The 21,638-nt window shown below is 48.4% G+C and overlaps 1 protein-coding gene across 2 annotated transcripts; it reads right to left on the reverse strand.

Moving 5' to 3' along the window:
• Nucleotides 1-441: 441 nt before the first annotated feature.
• On the reverse strand, nt 442-5,602 carry LOC111146783 (MYC proto-oncogene, bHLH transcription factor). 2 transcript variants are annotated; one of them, XM_022502465.1, is made up of 3 exons: nt 5,018-5,602; nt 2,632-3,397; nt 442-1,511 (listed from the first exon to the last, which is right to left on the reverse strand). In XM_022502465.1, exons 2-3 carry the CDS (start codon nt 3,386-3,388, stop codon nt 949-951), a joined length of 1,320 nt encoding a protein of 439 aa, XP_022358173.1. In that variant the 5' UTR covers nt 3,389-3,397; nt 5,018-5,602; the 3' UTR covers nt 442-948. The 2 variants fall into 2 exon arrangements, with proteins under 2 accessions (XP_022358173.1, XP_022358172.1); XM_022502464.1 differs by having other exon boundaries at nt 2,632-3,400; nt 5,018-5,601.
• Nucleotides 5,603-21,638: the final 16,036 nt, after the last annotated feature.

The following is a 21,638-nucleotide window of genomic DNA, read 5'->3' on the forward strand; positions in this document are numbered from 1 at the left end:
CTTTGGAGATAACTTGAGGAAAGGGCCTAGCACCTGGTAATAGTAGTTAAGCAGCAGTGGGGTGGCATGGGTTAACCCAGCTGGAGTTTCTTCATCTTCCTCCCACCCCCAGCGCTTACCCATTTGTATACTTAACTTCTCTTTAGCCACTGGCATGCCTTTGCCTTCTCACCAGTGTACCGCCTGTTCATTCTTTCATGTAGCATGGCCCTATCACAAATCTCCAGGAAGCCTCTTATAACCCTGAGAAAATAAAGACCTTAAAGCCCCAGACCCATTTTAACAAAGAAAAGCGCTCGTCCTTTCTTAAATAACTTCTTTTCCCATCTTTGTAAATTCATTCCCTTGAGGGCGAAATGGTGGGACTCGGAATTGATGGAAAGAGAATGGAAAGAAAAAAAAAAAAGGCAAGAAAAGAAACAAAACACTCACAACTTCTAAGATTTGGCTCAATTATATATTTGCCAGGTATTTTATTTTTTCTAAAAACAATAGAAAAAATCAACTTTAAAAAGGATGATGTACTTAAATAAAAAAAATTATGGTTTATAATACATGGTTTGAATTCTTGTATAACTGCTATAAACGTTTTATTAAAGTTATTTACATTTAATGGCCATATTTACATGGGGAAATGGGGTAAACTTTACGATTTTTTAAAAACAATTCTTAAATACAAATCTGTTAAAGGAAAAAAAAAAAGATGGCAAGCATAAAAAAAGTTCTTTTATGTCCAAAGTTCCATTTGAGGCAGTTTACATTATGGCTAAACCTTTCAATCCTAAGACTTAGCCAAGGTTGTGAGGTTGCACTTGAACATGCATTTGAAAAAAGTTCAGATAGGAGAGGTTCCTACAGTTCTGTCAGAAGGAACCTTTTTCCTTACTTTCCCTTAGTAACAAATGAGAATTCATGAGCAATTCCAGTTCCTCCTTCCAATAGGTGAACTTAGGCACCAGAGTTCCTTAGCTGTTCAAGTTTGTGTTTTAACTGTTCTCGCCGCTTCCGCAACAAGTCCTTTTCTGAAATGAGCTTCTGCTCTTCTGTCTGGACAGACAGGATATATGCGGTGGCTTTTTTAAGGATGACTACCTTGGGGGCCTTTTCATTGTTTTCCAACTCTGGGATCTGGTCACGCAGGGCAAAGAAGCTCCGTTTCAGCTCGTTTCTCCTCTGGCGTTCTAAGACGTTGTGTGTCCGCCTCTTGTCATTCTCCTCTGTGTCTGAAGACCTGGGGCTGGCACATTTGCGGTTGTTGCTGATCTGTTTCAGGACTCTGCCACTGTCCAACTTAGCCCTCTTGGCAGCTGGATAGTCCTTCCTGGTGGAGGGGGGCGCTGCATAATTGTGCTGATGGGTGGACACATGGCATCTCTTAAGAACCAGCGGGCTGTGAGGGGGTTTGCTGTGGCTTCCTGCCGAGGGTGACCCCGATTCTGACCTTTTGGCATGGGGCTGCCTTTTTTCCACAGAAACGACATCAATTTCTTCTTCATCCTCTTGTTCTTCCTCTTTAAGAAAGGAAATAGAAACCACCCGGTTAGCCACGTTTCCTTAAAGCTATCAATGACTAGATTAAATGAATGCTGTGTAAATAGAAGGCATTATTATGTGAAAAAGAGCCCTGGCACCAAGTCATCCCCAGAGAACCAACTAGCCTATCAATCCTGCTCTTGCCATGAAGGCCCGAGTCAGAATGGGAGAATGACAGCTAGGTTTATGGCACAGACAAGAAAATTACAATTTACCAGGATAAAATGTTGATGCCAATTCTTACCTAAGACTTAATGAGGCTTTGGACACACCCAAAGAAAAGCACATTTCCCAAGCACCTCCTATTTTTAAGGGATTTTACTAAGAACTCTTCAGGTGTTGCAAATAATAGCTCCAAATCTCTTGGTAGGACTTTAGCAACTCCCTATTTTACTGGAAGTGCAAAAAGAAAAAAAAAAAAATTCTTGCGCCTTTGCCAAAAAGTTCTAGTGGTGGAGGAAGGAAAAAAGTCCAATTTTGGCAAGGATTTGCTTTTAAGTGTTCCAAACAGGCTAAACAGATCCCAACTCCTCAGCCCATCAGTCTTTAAGGCACTTTCACTGGTTCACAGCACCCCATGGAGAGGCTACTCTGCCTCTGTCCACTGCCCTGGTTTATTTTTTGGTGGATCTGTAGTCCTCGAAATCCCAACAGTTTCTTAGAACATAAGAGGGAGGCAATACATTCATTCTCAGAGATCAATCCTCACTTATCCCCCTTCACACACACCCTCACACCCCCCTACCCCAGGGCAATTAAAATGCTTAAGAAAAGTAAGAGGGAGTGGATTGAGTTGCAAGATAAGCTAGAAGATTTAAAAACCCAAATGAAATTCCTAAGGGGAGGGAGGGAGAGGAAGGGGCTGGTCAAGGGGGCAGTCTTAGAAGGGATGGGAGGGAACCCTAAAGCCCAGTGTTCCGGGATGATGAGCTCCCAGATCCTTCCAGATCCTTCCAGATCTAACATTTCCCTTCCCAAATCTGAGTAAAGAAAAAAGGCTGGGTCAGCTAAAGTGGTCAGTTGAATGAGCCGCCGGAGAAAAATCTTTAATAAGAGACCCAGTCGCCCCTTTGACAGGCCAGGAGGGGTTCAGCTTACCAGAGTCGCTGCTTGTGGTGGGTGGTGTTTCCTCATGGAGCGCCAGGGGCTCGGGACTGGCCCGCGGGGACGACTCGGCCGAGGAGAGCAGAGAGTCCGAGGACGGAGAGAAGGCGGCGGAGTCCGGGGAGGCGCAGGGCTTGGGCGAGCTGCTGTCGTTGAGCGGGTAGGGGAAGACCACGGAGGGGTCGATGCACTCGGAGGCGGCGGCGCTCAGGTCCTGCAGGTACAGGCTGGAGGTGGAGCAGCCTCCAGGCCCGCGGGCGGGGCTCGGGCTGCTGCTGTCCTTGCGCGCAGCCTGGTAGGAGGCTAGCTTCTCAGAGACCAGCTTGGCCGCGGCCGAGAAGCCGCTCCACATGCAGTCCTGGATGATGATGTTTTTGATGAAGGTCTCGTCGTCCGGGTCGCAGATGAAGCTCTGGTTCACCATGTCCCCTCCCAGCAGCTCGGTCACCATCTCCAACTGGTCAGCGGTGGAAAAGCTGCCGCCGCCGCCGTCGTCGTCCCCCCTGGGGGAGAAGGACGCGACTGCAACGTAGGAGGGCGAGCAGAGCCCTGAGCGGCGGCTCGGGGACAGCGGCGGGGTGGGCAGCAGCTCGAATTTCTTCCAGATATCCTCGCTGGGGGCCGGCGGCTGCAGCTCGCTCTGCTGCTGCTGCTGGTAGAAGTTCTCCTCTTCGTCGCAGTAGAAATAAGGCTGTACCGAATCGTAGTCGAGGTCATAGTTCCTGTTGGCGAAGCTGACGTTGAGGGGCATCGCGGCAGCCTGCTGAGGGGGGCACACAAAGGGGGGGTCGGTCTTGAGTTAAGAGGGTCTGGGTGGGTGCAGCCCGGCGCAGCGCGCTCCCCGATGCCGAACCCCTCGCTCCCCTTGGAGCGCTAGCCAGAGGAGGCTGGTGGCGGGAAGAAGGGTACCCTTTTACCCCCCTCCCCCAGGTGGCCCCCTGCTATCTGGGACACACACTTGGCGAACCAGCTGCGGAGCGCCCGCGGAGATGGCGTCTCCCCTTGGAGCCGGGAGCGCGAATGCCGGGAGTCCACCCCGCCGCAGCCGAGCAATCGAAATCGGCTTTAGCTTCCTTAAGCGGCCCAGGGAGGCGGCAGCGGGGAACACAATCCGCCAAACCCGAAGGCGCAAAGTTTGCGCCACCTGAAGGAGAAGGCGAGAGGCGCCGCGGCGGGAGCGGCAGCGCGCGGCCCCCTCCCTGGCCGGGCCCCTCAGCGCCGCGCCCGTTCCCACTCGCGCCCTCGCCGCGCTCCTTCCCCTGCGGGCGCCGCCGCCCTTCCCAGCCACCCCCCGAGCCGCCCCTCCATCCCCACCCCCAGTGCGCCCCCCTTCCTTCTCCGTGGCTCTCGCCGGCTGGTGGGGCGAGCCTATACGCCGGCCGTAACACCCCCCCCCGATAAATAAAAGGGGGTGTTAGATAATAACAAGGGCACCTCCCTTCAACACCCAATACGGCGACGCAACTGCGCCAGAGCCCCTGCTGCGATTCCGCGCCCGGAGCCGGGCGTCTTCCCCTCACCCGCAGAGGGTAGCAGCTGTTCTGGAAAAGCCCCGAGTCCCGCTCCTAGTCGTCCCTCCGCATCTCAGGGGCACGGGGGACACCAGGGGCGGCGGCGGGGGAGCCAAGGATGAGTGCGGAGATTTGCCCTCGCTTCCCCCAAGTCCTTGATTCCAGGAGAATCGGGACACATCCCTGCCCAGCCTCCCTATCCCTGGTCCTCGCGGATTCCAGTACCTCGGAAGCCCAAGATTCCTATTTTTATTATTCGTTTAAGAGGCCAAATGCCAACTTCTTAAAAGGAGCAGGGGGTGAATGGGAAACGTCGCGGGGATCGGCGGGCGGGACGCGCCGCAGTGTCTGTCTCCGGCTGTCAGAAATGCGGTAAGACAAAATTTAAATGCCCTTTCCGAGACGCAGAAAAGTCAGCGGCTGCGGAGCTCTCTGGCTCCCACACGCAATTTGTAATTCTTACTCCCAGGAGCTCAGGATGCACAGGGCTCTGTCCACCGCGAAGTACAGCAGCCCCCCCGCCCCAAGCAAAAGCAATTAGTGCAATAAAGCAGGAATGTCCAGCTGGTCGGGGGCAGCGTCCATACACATAAGCAAAATAAGCAAAAATCTCTAAAGACGAGTTTTGGGAACGCACCCGTTGTCCTTCTGCCTTCTCCCCTCCCATCCTGACAAGCCACTCTCCCCCATCCAGCTCTGGTTGTCCTCACCCCACCCCGAGCTACCACAACTACTCTGAAAAAAGTGTCAATAGCGCACGAATGGCTGAGACGACACCCCAGTTCGGGCATTTGACTTCGACTCGTCGCGGCATTGCATTAAGGCGGTAGGGAAAATAATTGAAAAGACAAATAGATCCAGGTTCTTACCGGGTTTTCCACTATACGAAGGAAATCCAGCGTCCAAAAAGCAGCGAGGAGCGCCTTTCAGAGGAGCCGGTCGCGGGCAGCGGCGGGGAGAAGTGTCTTCCCAAATAGGCAGAACAGCCCCTCCGCGTCCGGAGAGTCGCGCTCTCGCTCGGGTCTTGTAAGTTCCAGGGGAAGTGTCCGCCCGCAGCAATGGGCAAAGTTTCGTGGGTGCGGCGGGGGGCTGTGCCCGGCTGGCACGGGTCGGCGGGCCGGGTGGGATGGGGGCGGCTGGGCCGGAGGCGAAGCCCCTTTTCGCTCCGGATCTCTCTTCCCCGGGCGCCCGGAGCGCCACTCGGCTCGCTCGGCTCGCTCTGCACTTCCACCCTAGCGGGCGCGCCCGCTCACTCCCTCTGTCTCTCGCTGGGATTACTACAGCGAGTCGGATAAAGCCTGAAAACCGGGTTTTATACTGCAACCAAGATCCCGCCCCCCCTCTGTTCTCTTTTTCCCGCCAAGCTCTGAATAGCCCTGCCCTTCCCAAGGCCGGCTGGAAGCCAGGCGGCGGCCAGGGCGCAGCGACGGCGGCGGCAGCTGAGGCAGCGGGGAGAAGCGCGGCTCGGGGGTCCTCGGCCGCCCAGACCCTCACATATAAAGGGCCGGTGGGCGGGGATTCGCTAGAGAGGATCTTTTTTCTCTCTCCCCCGCCCTCCTCTTTGGGAACCGAGGAGGGCCGATTCTGCGGAGGGAGGGCCGGGGGTGGGGGAGCGGGGAGGAGACTCAGCCCTTTCGGCCTGGCACTCCAGTGCGCTGAGCTATCGGATGTAAACAGAGCGCAGCTTGAATTAACTGCGCCCCTACCATTTTCTTTCGCTCCCGCTCAAACCCTCTCCCTTTCTGCGCCGCTCCTCTGGAGCAGCGCTCGGTTTGACAAACCGCATACTTGTTCTGCGTATTTAAATCATCGCAGGCGGAACATCTGAGCCTTCAACACAGCACACGCCATGTACCCGCCGCCCCGCCACGCACGTCCCGGGCGGACGGGCGCCTCCCGAAGGCTGGGGACAGAGCAGCGTTTGGAAAATCAGTCTTATGAAGACGGGAAGGAAGCAGGGGTATTTATGGGCGCGCGCTCTGAGTGCGTAGGGTGTTAGTGTCGATGGGGATAAATGATAAGAGATATAAGGAGGAAAATGATGCCTGGAATGTTAAAATAACTCAGCAACCCACTGCCATGTATACCTGGAGAGCGCATTATGAATAAACACCCACTGCATTTGCCTGCGGTGTTATGCCTTATATTACCGCAGCGATCTATCGCGATTGGGTACCTTCCGCCGCGAATGAATACCTCAATTTGCTGCCTAAGGTGCAGACGCCCTCCGCCTCGCCCCTCCCACGGAGACCTACAGTGGGGTCGGCGGTTGCCGGCTGTTCCCCGAGGACGCGCTAATCCCTGAGACCTTTCCTATGTACTCCCCAACTGGAGTTGAGGAGAAGCGCGATTGCGGGTGCGCGCGGCGGAGGACCCTCCCCCACCCGCTTTCTGCGGGTCTGCACCGGTATCCCACCCCCACGCCTCTCACTCGGGAGTTCCCAATTCCGCAACCAGGTTTCAGAAAAAAGACAAATCCTCTTTGCGCCCCGTGGCGCCAGTTTGCACCAGTCTGGGGTTCCCAGGTTTGGGGGAAATCAAAGGCGCTAGACGCGAGAATTTTTTTTTGGGGGGGGGATCCCCCCGCAAACCTCGGGACTGGAGTTCCCAGAAGGCGAGGGAGGAGACGAGCTGGAGGACCCGGCCTTGGGAGTTTGCAGAGACCCTGGTGAAGACCGTTAACTCTTTCCTCCTCGGACATACCGGGCATTTACTTCCTTTCTGTGTCTTCTTTCCACTTTATTATTGGAATCGAGATCATGCAAAATAAAATAAAATAAAAACAAAAAATGCATCGATTCTTATCAAAGTAAGAGGAGGCAAATATTACTTCCATGTCTTTTTTATGGGTCTTGGGTCAATTAAACATTGGCCAAATTTCAAGCATCAATTTCCTAGTTCACTGACTCTAAATTTTTTTCTGAACACCACAGTGTTCAATCTATATACATTTCAACCTAGAATATTACCCAACACGGCACATGATTTATTCGCTCCCTAAGTGAATCTGCATTTAATATATAATCATATTCCCTCGGGATTTGCTATTTTGCATTACACTGGGACATTAAAAACAAAGGGAATCTTCCCACCGTGGTCCCACACCCAAAAGCATTTTCAGTAAACTTTTCCTTCCCCCCACCCCCATTGCAAACAGAAGAAAATTTGGGGAGGGGGGAGGAGAAGATCTTGTAGAGCGTGTTTGAGATAAATTATTACCCATTGAGTTTGCAGCTCAGCGTTCAATTGTTGAGTAGCAACTTCCTCCAAATCAAGCGCACAGCGCAATTTGACTTTAAGGATTGCAAATTATTCCGGCCTCTGGGCCTTTGCCGCAAACGCCTGGGAAGGGACCAACCAATCCCTAGTCAAGGTTTTGCTGCAAAGTGTCTTTCCCCGTCCTCTCCCGGGGCTGCACCCGCGCTGGGGTTTGCGAAAGTAAAGTAAGTGTGCCCTCTACTGGCAGCCGAGATCACCGCGTCCGGATGCCAACTGAGGGAGGAAGGTTGGTGGGGGCAGGGGCATCTGGAGCGCAGGGTTACTTGTGGGGCGAAGGATGGGGCGGCTCCTTAAAAAGAGTTTCCAGCTCCCTCCCTACCGACTCCTTCAGGCCCGCTGCAAAGGAGAGGAAGGAAGAGGAATTACTGGAAGGAAAAAGGGCTCAGAGGCAGCTGTTCGACCGCAAAAGCAGTGGTGAAAATAAATCCATCACTAGTTATCGACAATGAATATCACCCCACGGAGAACTGATGCTATTTATGGAAAACACGTAATAATTAACAAGTACAGATACGAAAAAAAAAATGTCCAATGAAACTCTAAAGCAGCAAAACAAGATTTAGCCCCTACGTCTTAGAAACCCATCGTGTCCTAACCATCGAGTTTTAAAGTAAGATCTTGGATTCTTTGGGGAAGGCGAGACGCAGTGGAAGGGGATGACTATTTGTGTCTTGTTACTAAAAAAACCCAACCAACCAACCAAACAAAAAAAACCTTTCCCCCCCAAAAAACAGGTCTAGTGAACAACAGCCAGACATTTTGATACTGATGGGGGAGGGGCATTTGAGAGTCCCCTGGAAAAAAGAGTGTAACGGAATATTTTGTTAAAAAAGTTTCCCTACGGAAACAACTGGGCAATAAAGGTTGCAGCAAATGTGAAGGGAATTGACATTGTATGTTTCGTGAGTGTGAGTATCTCAAGTCCTCTCTTTACGATGAGCAGGGTGCTTGACAGTATCTGATCACCTAGGTATATCCTTAGGAAATTTGGCAACAAGAGATCCTTCCTGCAAGAGGCCTCTTGAGGCGCTTTCCCAGGAATCTGGCACTTCGGTCTTTGCTCTGCTGGAGGTTAACTGACTACAATCCAAGGACACACAAAAACAAAAACAACGAAACCCCAAACCATCCAACCTAATCAAACAACAACAGCAAAAGTAGGTTTAGCTTGACCTCAGAGGGTAGTTTTTGAAAGCTGTTGAAGATGGCCTATATGTCCTATCTTAATGTCTCACTATTGAATTATACAGCCTGGTGTGGGACCGGTTGAAGATGTGTGAACCCCAGGCAGATATCCTGCTTGTGGCTTCAGGACTTAACCTCACTCTGCCCCAATTTGGTGACATCACCTGGGGTGTTACTTTCAAGTAACAGCCTGGCGTGGTTTCGTTCCTCCAAAGGAAGTAGGGGCTATCCCATTTTATAGTCAAGGAAACAGAAAATCAGATCTCCACCAGGATCAGGGACTCCATTGTCTTTTAGAAATTTTTAAGAATCACTTGATCTAGAGTAGACATTTGCTGGGTTGAACACGGCTGGGGAGATTAAAAGGAATATCTTTGCAGATGACCAAAGTGGTGCATGCTCATTGTGAAAGGAAAAATGTAAAATAGAAAAATAAAGGAATCAGAGAATGGAAAGAGTTTGTAATCCTAATCACCCAGAGATGCTGTTGGGGTTTATCTTTTAAGGATACCATTTAAGGGACAATTTGGTCTTTTTACCTCCTTTTGGAAGTCAGTAGTAAGTGTCTGTTGACCAAACATTCCTGGTTTGCTGGTCTAGGGACACTCTAAGGCTGTGTCTTTCCTTTTTTAGGGTGTTGTTGGGGTTCTAAGAGGAGGCAGGTCTCCAGAAGGACAGCTCTGTGATCACCCACAGGGTTGGGACTCCAAGTAAATAGTCCAGTGAGATTGTCCTGGAAGAGAACACTATGTCACCGCAGGGAACATTCTTCCCTCCAGGACGGTACAAATTAAGAATCATTAATTCTCACAAACGCATATTCTCACAATGACTTTGTGGATGCCACTTTTAGGCTGAGAAAAAAAAGAAGGGTGTGCAGAAAGAATGAGCAATTTGATCCAACGTTCTCTACTCTTTCCAGACACGCAAAAGGTGAGATTCAGAATGTGTGACTTACATGATATAACACCAGTTCCTATCTCCCCTCTTCTTTGAATATCTCTTCCCCTGCCCCCCAAAAAGTTTCCTACGAGTAAGTTGATCTTTGACAGATAAGAGCAGTGACTAATATAGACAGAAACTGGACCCCAGCGATCCAACCAGTTTCAACATGGTGGTGAGAAAGAAAACCCTCAACCCCCTGCCAAGGAAGGCTGGCTGATAATTTCAAAACCCCCTGAAGTCATGTGGGGCCTGACAAGAGGGGAGGAGAGGGGGGGAAATGATAAATCTGTATCTCCAGAAGAAAAATCATTTTGAAAGAAGGGCCATGAGATCCAAACCCAAGCCGGCTGGGGAATGTTAAAGACAAGGAAGGTCTCACCAGCATTTTCACACCAGTATCCCAGTGAGAGGAACACTGGAAAGCTCTTCAGCAGAGGAACAGATGAAATCTGGCCAATCGTTCATTTGTAGGAATGATAACAAAAAAGGCAGCGAAGAAAATCTTGGTGCATTTTAAAAAATGCATGTTTTAAAAATGTTGTCTCCCTCTTCCCACCCCTACTCTGCATCACTCAAAGCGAACACGAAGGAAAAAAAAAATAGATGTTTTTAACTGAAAAACCTAGACTCTTCATTCCTTGTGTCACATTGAGTATATTTGGTTTCTCTCTTACCCACTGACTTCAGGTCCTGGCGGAGGGTCTGGGCTCGACCCACTAAACGTTAGTCTCCTCTCCAGCTTGGCATTCTTTTATTCCTCAGTCCTCCAGAACCTACGTCCCTTTGTAGCCGCTGGAGTAGACAAATGGTTCCTTTGTTTAGCCTCTTCAAAGGCTCGGTTTATTGTTCCGTAAGTGCCAACCCTAAGCCAATCTCCAAAGTCTCCACACTTTGTCGCTCACTTGGCCCATCTTTGCTATGGTCCTTTTGGGCGACATCTGTCCCTAGGATGGACCCTCGGGAGGTCAGGAATTAGTCACCAAACATCAGGTAATCTCTTTGTGGGGGTGATAGTAAAGGACACTGGGTGGGGGGCAGATTTTAGCTTCTAAATCTCTGACCTTCCTTTGGAAGCCCTTGGGGATAGGAGCCTGTTCTTACAGGGACTTGTGGAAGTCCCAAACCGGGGCACCTGGGTGGCTCAGTGGGTTAAAGCCTCTGCCTTCGGCTCAGGTCATGATCCCAGGGTCCTGGGATCGAGCCCCACATCGGGCTCTCTGCTTAGCGGGGAGCCTGTTTCCTCCCCCCTCTCTCTCTCTGCCTGCCTCTCTGCCTACTTGTGATCTCTGTCTGTCAAATAAATAAATAAAATCTTTAGAAGTCCCAAACCAAGGCTTCTGACTTTCTGCTGGTAGCTCACCCTTGGTCGTTCTCCTTTTCAGACTGTTCCTCTGTAAGTCCATTTGAAAGGAGCTTTCTAGCAGGTACCTGTGAACTCCCATCACCAACGCCAATGAACTCTTTCCCATTTTCCCTCTGGACTTTGCTGCTCTAAAGGGAAACGGATGGCTTTCAGAAATGATTGCCCTTTGGATTCTCATAAAATGATGGCTCTTCACTGGTGGAGATTCTGCCTCCCAGGGAATATTTGGCAAGGTCCGGAGACGTTTTGAGTTGTCATAGAAGGGTGGGGCTTACTTCTGAATGTCCTCACATGCCCAGCACGGCCAGACCACAGAAAGGTGTCGGCTGGTGTGTCCGTTTCAGAGTCCCTGGCGTAACTCCACATTGTGCTGAGGTCATTCCCATCTCCCCAGCTTGTCCTTCCTTTCCCTGCATGTAGCTACACGTAGCTGCTGGAACCATCTTGCACCAGACTCCTAATAGTACAAACTAGAAAGCTTAACACTTCATTTATCCATGTGCGCGGACTCATTCTCTTCCTCACTTGAAAGTCTCCAGGGGCTTCCAGTGGCCAGGAAAGAGTTCGAGGCTCTGCCTCCTGGGCCCTCCTGCGTCTGCTCTCTGCCTTCTCTTTCCCACCTGCCCTGCACTTCAGAGAAACAGGTGATTTAGAGTCACTCCGACCGACACGCAAGTCCCCACCTCAGAACTTTTGTTCAGGCCCTCCGTCATGTCTCACTGTCTCTTCTTGATTTATCCAAGAACAGCCCTTCCTCCAGGGCCCAGAGTAAGCCCCATTTTCTCTGTGGCATCTCCGCTTACCACCCTCGCTGGTGACCACCAGACAGAATCATGAAAGTCTGGAGCTGGAAGCAGTTTTGGAGAACTTCTAGTTAAGTTGTTTGGAAACACAAACTTTGTTCTCAGAGTGTGATCAAGGGGACGCCTGGAGAAAATGGGCTCTATGTGGCCTTTTCAATATGTCAGAGAAGGGCCCTCTTTTTTTCCTTCTCCAGGAAAGTACAAATGTCACATGTCGGAGGTGTCAAATCTGGCTCCAAAGGGAGACATCAGTTAATCCTTTTAGAAAGAAAGGATGAGCGCTCATGTACCGCTGGGTAAGAAATCTAATGGGTAGACTTTTCAATTACTCTTTGGCTTTACAAGAATCTGGAATATGGGGGCGCCTAGGTGGGTCAGTGGGTTAAGCCTCTGCCTTTGGCTCAGGTCATGATCTCAGGGTCCTGGGATCGAGCCCCACATCAGGCTCTCTGCTCTGCAGGGAGCCTGCTTCCCCCCTCTCTGCCTGCCTCTCTGCCTACTTGTGATCTCTCTCTCTCTCTCTCTGTCAAATAAATAAAATCTTAAAACAAACAAACAAACAAACTATTAAAAAAAAAAGAATCTAGAATATGAGCAGAGGCTGGGGAATTGGCTTGTTAAGTCTGGCAAGTCCCATGACCTCCCCGAAGCTCACTTTTCTCATCTGTAAAATGGGACTACCATAACTGTAGCGCCCATCTTATTGAAGATGCTGTAAGAACTGAATGAGCTGATGCATTTCCTACAGAGCCTTGTGCCTCGTGAATGTTAACAGTTGTTAGTGTGGATCCTGGATTTAGCAGAAAATTATTTATTGAGCTATTTTAAGTTTAATACATCACCATTTCATGGTCCCCCATAGACAACTGCATAACATCTAGAGCCTCTATCTCTTCACCAAGCATGAAAAATTGTGAACTGAGACAAGCTTGTCACGGGACAGAGGAGAAAGTGAGGTCTGGCATCACAAAGAGATTACCTGGTGTTTGGTGACTAATTCCTGACCCACCCCTCTCCCATCACCAACTGCTACAGGACTTACTATTCTGAGCGTGTGCCCTGTTATGGACCTGTTCATCCAGAAAGAGCAAAATTTTGAAAGCTCTGGAAGGCAGAATTATGCATTGTTCCTATTTAATACAAACCAAGGATTGTGTGAGACTTTCCCTCCTTTAACTGAATTCCTCTGCTGTCCAGGGGCTGACCACCAGGCAGTGGTCCTGGAAGATGCACAGAACAAGGGAGTAGCTTGGTCCCCAGTTCACTAAGGCCTGTGCTGAGATCTGCATCTGCTTTCATGCCCTGGTGAGTTGGCCTAGACGCTGGAAAAACTTTTCCTTCGAAGCATTGACCAACATCCAGATTTAGAAACTCTTGACTTCTAGCCCACATTTCTTCCTATCAAATTTTAGTTTAAGGGTGGCTAACTCAGATGCTTACGGGGCCTGGCAGGGAATGTAAATTAGGAAAACAATAGGGAGCCGTGGGGACTGTGCCAAGCTGGAGACCGTTTGCCTGTGGGAGGCTGACAGCTGCTTTGCAACCCCTTCAATAGGGGTCTTCCAGTTCCTCAGGGAAGGTGGGAGTTCAGGTTTTAAAATGTTGGCAACTAATTTTAAAACTTATGTGTAGACACAAAACATATCTGTGGGATAGATTCAGCCCTCTGGCTGCCGGTCTGGAGTCTCTGCTTTTAGCTTTTAGGAATCCAGCTGATAATCCAGTTGATGTTTGCTTTTCTAGGTGCTTTTCCTGATGGTTTCCCCTTTTCCTGATGGTTTCCCTCTTCCTTTGAGGACTTTAACTATCCTCTCATTCTTTCATGATAAGGAATCTAACAGTTTACTACTTAGGTGGGTTTTCATGTCCACCTTCTTGACTAGAAGCTTCTAGGGTCAAGGAAGATTGTGGTTTATTCACATTTGCATTGGCCAAGAAAGCCAACATGTTGCACTGCTGCCTGGCCTGCCATTTACAGACCACATGGTCTACTGGGTCTAGCCAACATGGTGCCTGGTACATGATGGGCCCTTGGCAAATAGAGGGAACTTCCAAGAGGAGGCATATCCAACGCAGCCCAGTTTTATTCAAAAGAGAGAGAAAAGCTTTGATAATTCCTCCTTGCTTCAGTTCCATGGACAGACAAGCTTTGTGTGCACATGTCCTGGATGACAGGTGAGACCCGAGATGGTTGGAGGCAGGGGGATGAAGACAGGAGCCAGCCCAGAGAAGTCGACTGGACTCGCTGACCAAAGGACAAAAGCAATAAAATGAAAACCAAACCAAAGTTCAGCACAGCTTTAAACATCACCCCCGTAGCTCTCTTTCCTCCCACTTTTATAAGCCCACCCAGAGGAAAATCCACCAGAATTGAAGAGAGGAGGGAGGTGTGGGAATATGGCGATAAGTACCGGGCTGGGAGAAGCTCACAGTGTCAGACTTTTCCCATGGAAAGTGAGGACCCTTTACAGGGTCATACAATCAATGGAATTAGCCGTGATCAACATTTTTCACAGAAATGGACTAGCGCAGAAAATAATAAAGCCCTTGAAGAATATTACTAAGTATGGCTTCATGAATCCTCTCTCTCTTTCTGTTGCTCTGTGTATGAACTTGGTCATGAAGCGAACTGCATCATCTCTGTGAATGCACAATGTTAGCCACGGAAAGCTCTCCCTAAATCTCTACAGTAACACGACGAGGTGTGGATTGGTATTCCGTTTTATAGATGGGCAAAGGGAGGTGTTACAAAGACTTGCTCAGATTCACACAGAGACTACAGGAGATGGGATGCCTCGCTAAGTCCTTCTGATCCTACAGCTCGCCTGGATCTGCTCTACTCTCAAGTTTCGGAGACACTGGGACCAGGCACTTGTTATTTCTCTGCTGCTGATGCTCACACCGGGGGAGAGTTTCCCAAGGGAAATGCTGGAGGAATCAAATAGAGCACTTCACCTCTCATCGCTACTCCTTTCCGTGGTGCATAATGGCAAAGGTATTGGGGTGTGGGGGCAAAGAGAACATGAGTGTCAAGACAATGAATTCATATAAATGGACAGGTCCTTGCCCTCCAAAGGGCTTGGTAAAGCACACATTCTCTCTCTTTCTCTCTCTCTGCCTGGGAAGTTCTATAAGGCAGGTTAGCAACATATTTGCTTTGTGCAGTAGACTTTGTGTTGGTGAGGGGACGAGGGCAGAGGAAGGGCAGCGATGGTGCCCAGGGGAGAGGACACAGCCCCCCAATCCTATAAGCCCTGGCAGTGCTATGCATCCCTATGAGATTAGGGTCAAATGTTGGCACTGACTTCGGGTGTGGAGCCTTGGGAAAATTACTTCACTGAAACGAGCCTCAGTTTCTCCAGTTTTGTAATGGTGATAACGCCTCTTAGAATCATCCTGAAGGTTACTTGGGAATGCGTGTCCTCAGAAATGACAGCTGCTTTGTTGTTAAAATGAGCGATAGTCTTTGCTTCTGAGCTTCTGATTTCTTTATTTTCTCAGATGGGAACGCTATTGACTACCTCAGGGACTTCTTCAAGGGGCCTGTGAGGGAATGCAGGGTCAGTGCCAAGCTGTGTGCTCTAGCTGGCATCTTGGTGGGTGTCCATGTGGGGTAGGTCTTATGACTTGGGGGTGAAGAACAGGCTGGTGACTCTGCTCATCACTTTCTGCTTGCATCCAGCCTCTAGTTTATGAGGGAGAGTGGACTCCTTTCTGTGCCCTTCAGTCCAAACGAACTGGGAATATCCGTGCCTTTGGAAACCCTTGCCTGCTGTCTGTGGTCCATCTTGGAATTATCACCCTCACTCTGTCTCTGCAGGCAAGGAGAGGGGGAGGGAAGTAGAGGTTGGACACTGGCCAGGGAACTTCACAGGCCCAACAAAGAATTTCTTAAAAGGGTTGATTTGGTAATAGGCAGAGGGGAATTCCATGGATAAATAATAATTTATGCAAGGAATGCCATCTGCTTCCCTGTTGAAGCGTTAGTACATAATTGTAGGTTCATTTCCCTTCCCATTCCATGCCCTTTACCTTTCAACCCCTTGAATAATTATATTGACACCTCCCCAGCTGACTGGGTGGGAGGAGAGGCATGGGGTGCCCAGCCTGGATGCTGGCTGTAGACAGTTTGCCATAAAACTGAAATAATTACTTTTAATGCATTAGAGGATTAAACACTAAATAAGAACATATTGAAGTTCTGGCCAGTATATCTGAATGTTGTGCTGGAAATTAATAAAAATTGGCTTCACTGGAGACATTCAATTGCAAATTAAATTTGGTCTTTGAATAAAGACTCTGTTATAGGGTTCTCTAATTAGATTAGGAATCAAAACTGGGGCACCCCAAGCTCTCTCCATGACACCCTACCCTTACCTTGGCATCTATGAGAATGTTTTGGGACTCTGCATTTATATGAATTCTTCTGTCTCTTTTTCCAGCTTGGGTGAATTCTGGTGGAGGCGGTGAGGGGGTCAACCTGGCTTTAGGGCTGGGGAGGTAAGGTGGAGGCTTGGTGATCATTTTGGGAATCAGGCTAAAGTGCTTGGAGCAGAGACAGCAAGCCGGCTTGAGGACCGACACGTGCCTGCTGATACGTTGGCTCAGATGCAGATTTTGACCTTCTCAGCGTTTGTGACATTTAAAAATAGGTGCCCACACTTAAAAGTCAATAGATTTCACATAAGAGTCTGAGTTTCTGCTTCTCTTGAGAACCCAGCTTTGCTAATCCTGGGCTTGCCTTCCCACGTGGCTGGAGGCTGAGAGGCAGCCACTGCTTTCTTTAGAAGAGCCTTGAGCTTCACAGTTTCAGTCTTTCCCACTCCTTACGCTGAGCCCAGTCAGCTCACTCACTGCCCCTTCCTGGCTTCTGCCTGGTTCTCGCAGGCCTTTGAGTTTGACACCTATGATTTAGAAAATTTCCTGGTCTATCTACAGCTCTGATTACGAGGAAAGATTTCACTCTTAGGAAGGAGGTACGTAAGAGTTATTTATTGAATAACAATGATACTAGCTAATATGAAGTACATACTATGTTCCCAGGTGCTTGTCCCTAATTTTTTTTTAAGTTTTTTTTTTTTTTTTTTTGTTTATTTGAGAGTGAGCGGGCAAGCGAGAGAGAGAGAGAGAGAGAGAGAGCATGAGAGAGAGGTGTGAGCAGGGGGAGGGTCAGAGGGAGAAGCAGACTCCCTGTTGAGCAGGGAGCCTGACTCGGGGCTCGATCCCAGGATCCTGGGATCATGACCTGAGCTGAAGGCAGACACTTAACCAACTGAGCCACCCACGTGCCCCACTATATATATATATTTCTTATAACAGCTTTATTGAAATGAAATTCAAATACCATACTGTTTATTTATTTATTGAGTGTGTGTGTGTGTGTGCAAGTGTGGGTGGGTAGGGAGGCACAGAGGGAGAGAGAGAATCTTTTTTAAAAATTTTATTTATTTATTTGACAGACAAAGATCAAAGTAGGCAGAGAGTCAGACGAGGCAGGGGTTGGGGGGAAGCAGGCTCACTGCTAAGCAGAGAACCTGATGCGGGACTCCATCTCAGGACCCTGAGATCATGACCTGAGCCGAAGGCAGAGGCTTTAACCCACCGAACCACCCAGGGGCCCTGAGAGAGAGAATCTTAAGCAGGTTCCAGGGCCAGCACAGAGCCTCACGCAGGGCTGGATCTTAGGACCCTCAGATCCTCTCCTGAGCTGAAACCAAGAGTTGGATACTTACCTGACTGAGCCACCCAGGCGCCCCAACGTTTAGGATGTTTTCATCGCCTCAGAAGAAACCCTGTACCTCTTGGCAGTTACTCGTTATCTCCCCTCAACACCCAGCCCTAGGCAACCACTACTCTGCTTTCCGCCTCTATGGATTTGTTTATTTTGGCCGCCTCATATCTGTGGAATCACACAATATCTGGCCCTATGTGACAGCCTCTTTCACTTAGCATATTGTGTTCAAGGTTCATTCATGCAGCATCTAGCAGTACCCTATTTTTTTTTTTTTATTGCTGAGTAACATGGCAGTGTATGGCTATATCACATTTTATTCATCTCTATTTGTTGAGGGACATTTGGGTTGTTTCCACATTTTACTATTATAGCTAATGCTGTTATGAACATTCTTGTGCAAGTTTTGTGTGGATGTAGGCTTTAATTTCTTTTGGGTATATGTATATGTATGCATACATCTATGCATCTGAGAATGTATACATGAAAATGGAAACGTTGGATCTGGGGTCACTGGAACTTCCCACACCATTTCCTAAAGCGGTGGTGCCATGTTACAACCCCACCAGCCGTGCATGAGGGTTCTAGTTTCTCCACAGTCTGGTCAACACTTGCTCTTATCTATATTTTTATTATAGTCCTGCTAGTGGTGTGAAGTAGTATCTCATTGTGGTTTTGATGTGCATTTCCCTGGTGGCTAGTAATATCGAGCATCTTTTCATGGCACGTGGCCCTTTGCCAGCCCTGTTGTAAGCACTTAAGTGCACTAACTCTTTGTGCCACAACAACCTTGACTGATAAATACCATTATTAACATGCTTCCCTAATACATGCCAAGCTCAGACTTTAGGTTGCAAGCTTTCTTTCGGAGGATGAAATTAATCCTTATTATACATAAGGGAATTTTAGTTCTTGGTTCTGAATAGGAGAGTAAATCTCAGAAGAAGATTGTCTGTGCCTCAGTAACTCCTGTTTAGCATGCGTTTCCTCTATCAGGACTTTCGCATGTGCTGTTCCTCTGCCTTGAGCCATCTTTCCCTGGCTAACTTTTGGTCATCTTCTAGATTCTCTGAGAGGCTTCCCTGACCCCCTCCAGTCCAGTTCTGGGCATTCGTTTGCCCTTGCAGTACTCTGGACTGACCATAATCATATCCATTCATTCGTGTCTTTCTATTTTCTTGTCTTTCTTTTAAACAACAGATTTTTGTGTTTTATACACTTCTAATTACGCTGTTTGTGTTCATTTGTATTCCACTTAAGACAACTTAACACTGTCTTGCCAAAATCGATGGTGTCATTGAAAGCATAATTTTAAGCTGCTGTAAAAATATTCTCTGAAGTGATTATAAAATAGCTCATTTGACCATTTCCTTTAAAAATGTTTCAATTTTTATCATTGCTTTACTATGGTAAAGAACACTGACATGAACATCTTGGGGCATAACGCTTTTATCTGTAGGACTGTTTTCTTGGGGTAGAGTCTCAGTGGCAGAATTATTGAGGGAGAAGCATTTGTAAGGCCCTTGATGTGCCATCGCTAAAGCCCTTGGAGAGAGATGTTACCGTGACTTAGACTGCCCCAAATACGTGTGACAGCGTCAGCGCTGGGTTTGTTATCTTTCTAAAAAAAAAAGCTTTGCTTTAATCTGCATTTCTTTGATTAACAGTGGGGACAAATCTAATAATTACATAAACAATGGAAGCACATCTTAATTGATAGGCCAATTAAAAACAATAGATACTCCATTATTGGTGTCGCTTCGGAAGGAGACCCAAAAAAGACTGGACAAGAGCATTTGTTGGTGAGGATAAGAGAACCAAGTGGCCCGAACAGCCTCCATAAAACTGCTGATAATGGGATTTGCAGATAAGGCAGAAGGACATATGGCTGGACTATTACTCCATAGCTCATTTTTTATGCCTTATCAGCATAGAGGCCGGTTCTCCTGCAAATGAGCTACACCTGGCGGTGCAATAAAGAGATTTGCTCGCTGCAGGTGGGCAATAAGAGCTGCTGGAGACAGCTCCCGGCGTGGGGGACAGACCTAAAGATGCAGAAGGTTGGGATTGGAGGAGGCTTAGCCAACACCGGGAGGCGAAGTGTTCTCAAGTGTTTTATTTTAGTTTAATTACCGGTGGAATAGTTCATTTCTGTGTGAAATCCCAACATGGAAGCCGGCTCAGGAAGAGTGGAAGGTAGAAGGAGGAGGGCTATTTGCTTCCCTCTTGTCATTCACAAATGGCCTTGAGATGTTGGCCCTTGTCTCCAGATGCAGTGCAAATGCGATCCCAGGGCCACTCGACAGGACGGAGAGATTTCTGCCCTTGGACTTTCCTCTGAGCACTTAACATGTCCTCATCAGAGTCCTTGCCGCAACCCAATCAGACTGATACCATTCTTATATATGTCCTACAGTGGAGGTAACCACAGCACAAGGCAGTTAAATAATCTGTGTACAGCCAAACAGTGAGTAAACGGTAGAGAAGAGATTCAAATGCAAGCAGTCTGAAGAGGGCAGGAGAGAGACTCTGAATGTCACTGGGGAAATATGGTCTATTGAGGGAGATATCCTGACTTTTTAAAACTATTTATTTATTTATTTGAGAGAGAGAGAGCACTCACATGAGTGGGAGGGGCAGAGGGAGAGAATCTTAAGCAGACTCCCCGCTGAGTGCAGAGGCTGACGTGGGGCTTGATTCCAGGACCCTGAGATCATGATTTGAGCCAAAGATAGATGCTTAATTGACTGAACCTACCCAGGCACCCCAAGGGGTAATTATCCTGACTTTTTAAAAAAAAAACCCTGAATTTTCATTGAAAAGGGATCAGCCAATCTTAGCTTCCTGAAAGATGTTGATAAAATTGAGCAATTGAAGTAAGCAGAAGACACGGATCAGGGTGGGTCAGTAGAGCCCCATGTGGCCATTTGAGAGTCAGAACCTGAAGAAATAAATGGAACATTCCTAAGAACAGTCCGTCCACTTGTTTGTTCCCACACTCATAACTCATGAAGCAGGAAGTGGGTGGAGAACAGGGGTCCTTAGGTTCAAATCCTGTGGTCCGTGCTCTATAAATCCAGATGCCTCTGTGAGCCCCAGTTCTCTCATTTCTGACGTGGGGTTAATAAAGGTACCAGCCTCACTGGGTTCTTGGGGGGAATAAATGAGACCATGCACACAACCTGCTTCTTTTGTACAACGCACCACAAATGCTCAGTCAACGCTCACTGTTAACGTGCAGCGATTCTCTCTTTTAATTGTTTGCTTAGCCTCACCTGTACTCCATTGGGTTAGTGGCAATGTCTTGGATGATACAGGAAGGGGATAAAACAAAGTCCTGAGGCCAAAGTTTCCAGCTACGAATGTGTTGATGGGTAAGAATGTTTGAGCAAGAGGACTTCATAACTGATTCAAGCATAGAGACAGATCAGGACAAAGGGAATGGACGCATGGTTCTCCTAGAACACAGACTCAGAAGCACCTGGAGGTGAGGACTCCCTCCCCCCCTTTTTTTAAAGATTTTATTTATTTACTTAAGAGAGAGAGTACAAGCAGGGGAGGAGCAGAGGGCAAGGGAGAAGCAGACTCCCTGCTTAGCAGGGAGCCCAGTGTGGGGTTTGATCGCTGCCTAACAGACTGAGCCGCCCAGGTGCCCAGAATTGAGGCCTTTTTGACATGGGTGGGCTGTGCTCCTTTTAGCTGCCTACGATGAGCAAGATAAAACAAAAAAAGGAAAAATTAGAGCCTCCCCATTACTTAGGGTCAAAATAGGGATGTCTGGGGGACATGATAGAGTGTGTGACTCTTGATCTCAGGGTTGTAACTTCAAACCCCATGTTGGGGGTAGAGATTACTTTAAAAAAATCTTTATTTAAAAAAAAAATTAATTTTTTTATTTGACAGACAGAGATCACAAGTAGGCAGAGAGGCAGGCAGAGAGAGAGAGAGAGAGAGAGGGAAGCAGGCTCCCTGCTGAGCAGAGAGCCCAATGCAGGGCTTGATCCCAGGACCCTGAGATCATGACCCGAGCTGAACACAGAGGCCCAAACCACTGAGCCACCCAGGTGCCCATGCCCCCCCCCCACAAAAAAATCTTAAAAAAAAAACCCCAAAATCGCAATCTCTGTCATAGAATGCAATGTTTAGACCTTCTCTCTACAAAATCAGCTAAAGCCGAGCTGAGT

The sequence above is a fragment of the Enhydra lutris genome, unplaced genomic scaffold, assembly GCF_002288905.1.
Source record: "Enhydra lutris kenyoni isolate GAN:26980312 unplaced genomic scaffold, ASM228890v2 scaffoldscaffold14, whole genome shotgun sequence".
NCBI lineage: Eukaryota > Metazoa > Chordata > Mammalia > Carnivora > Mustelidae > Enhydra > Enhydra lutris.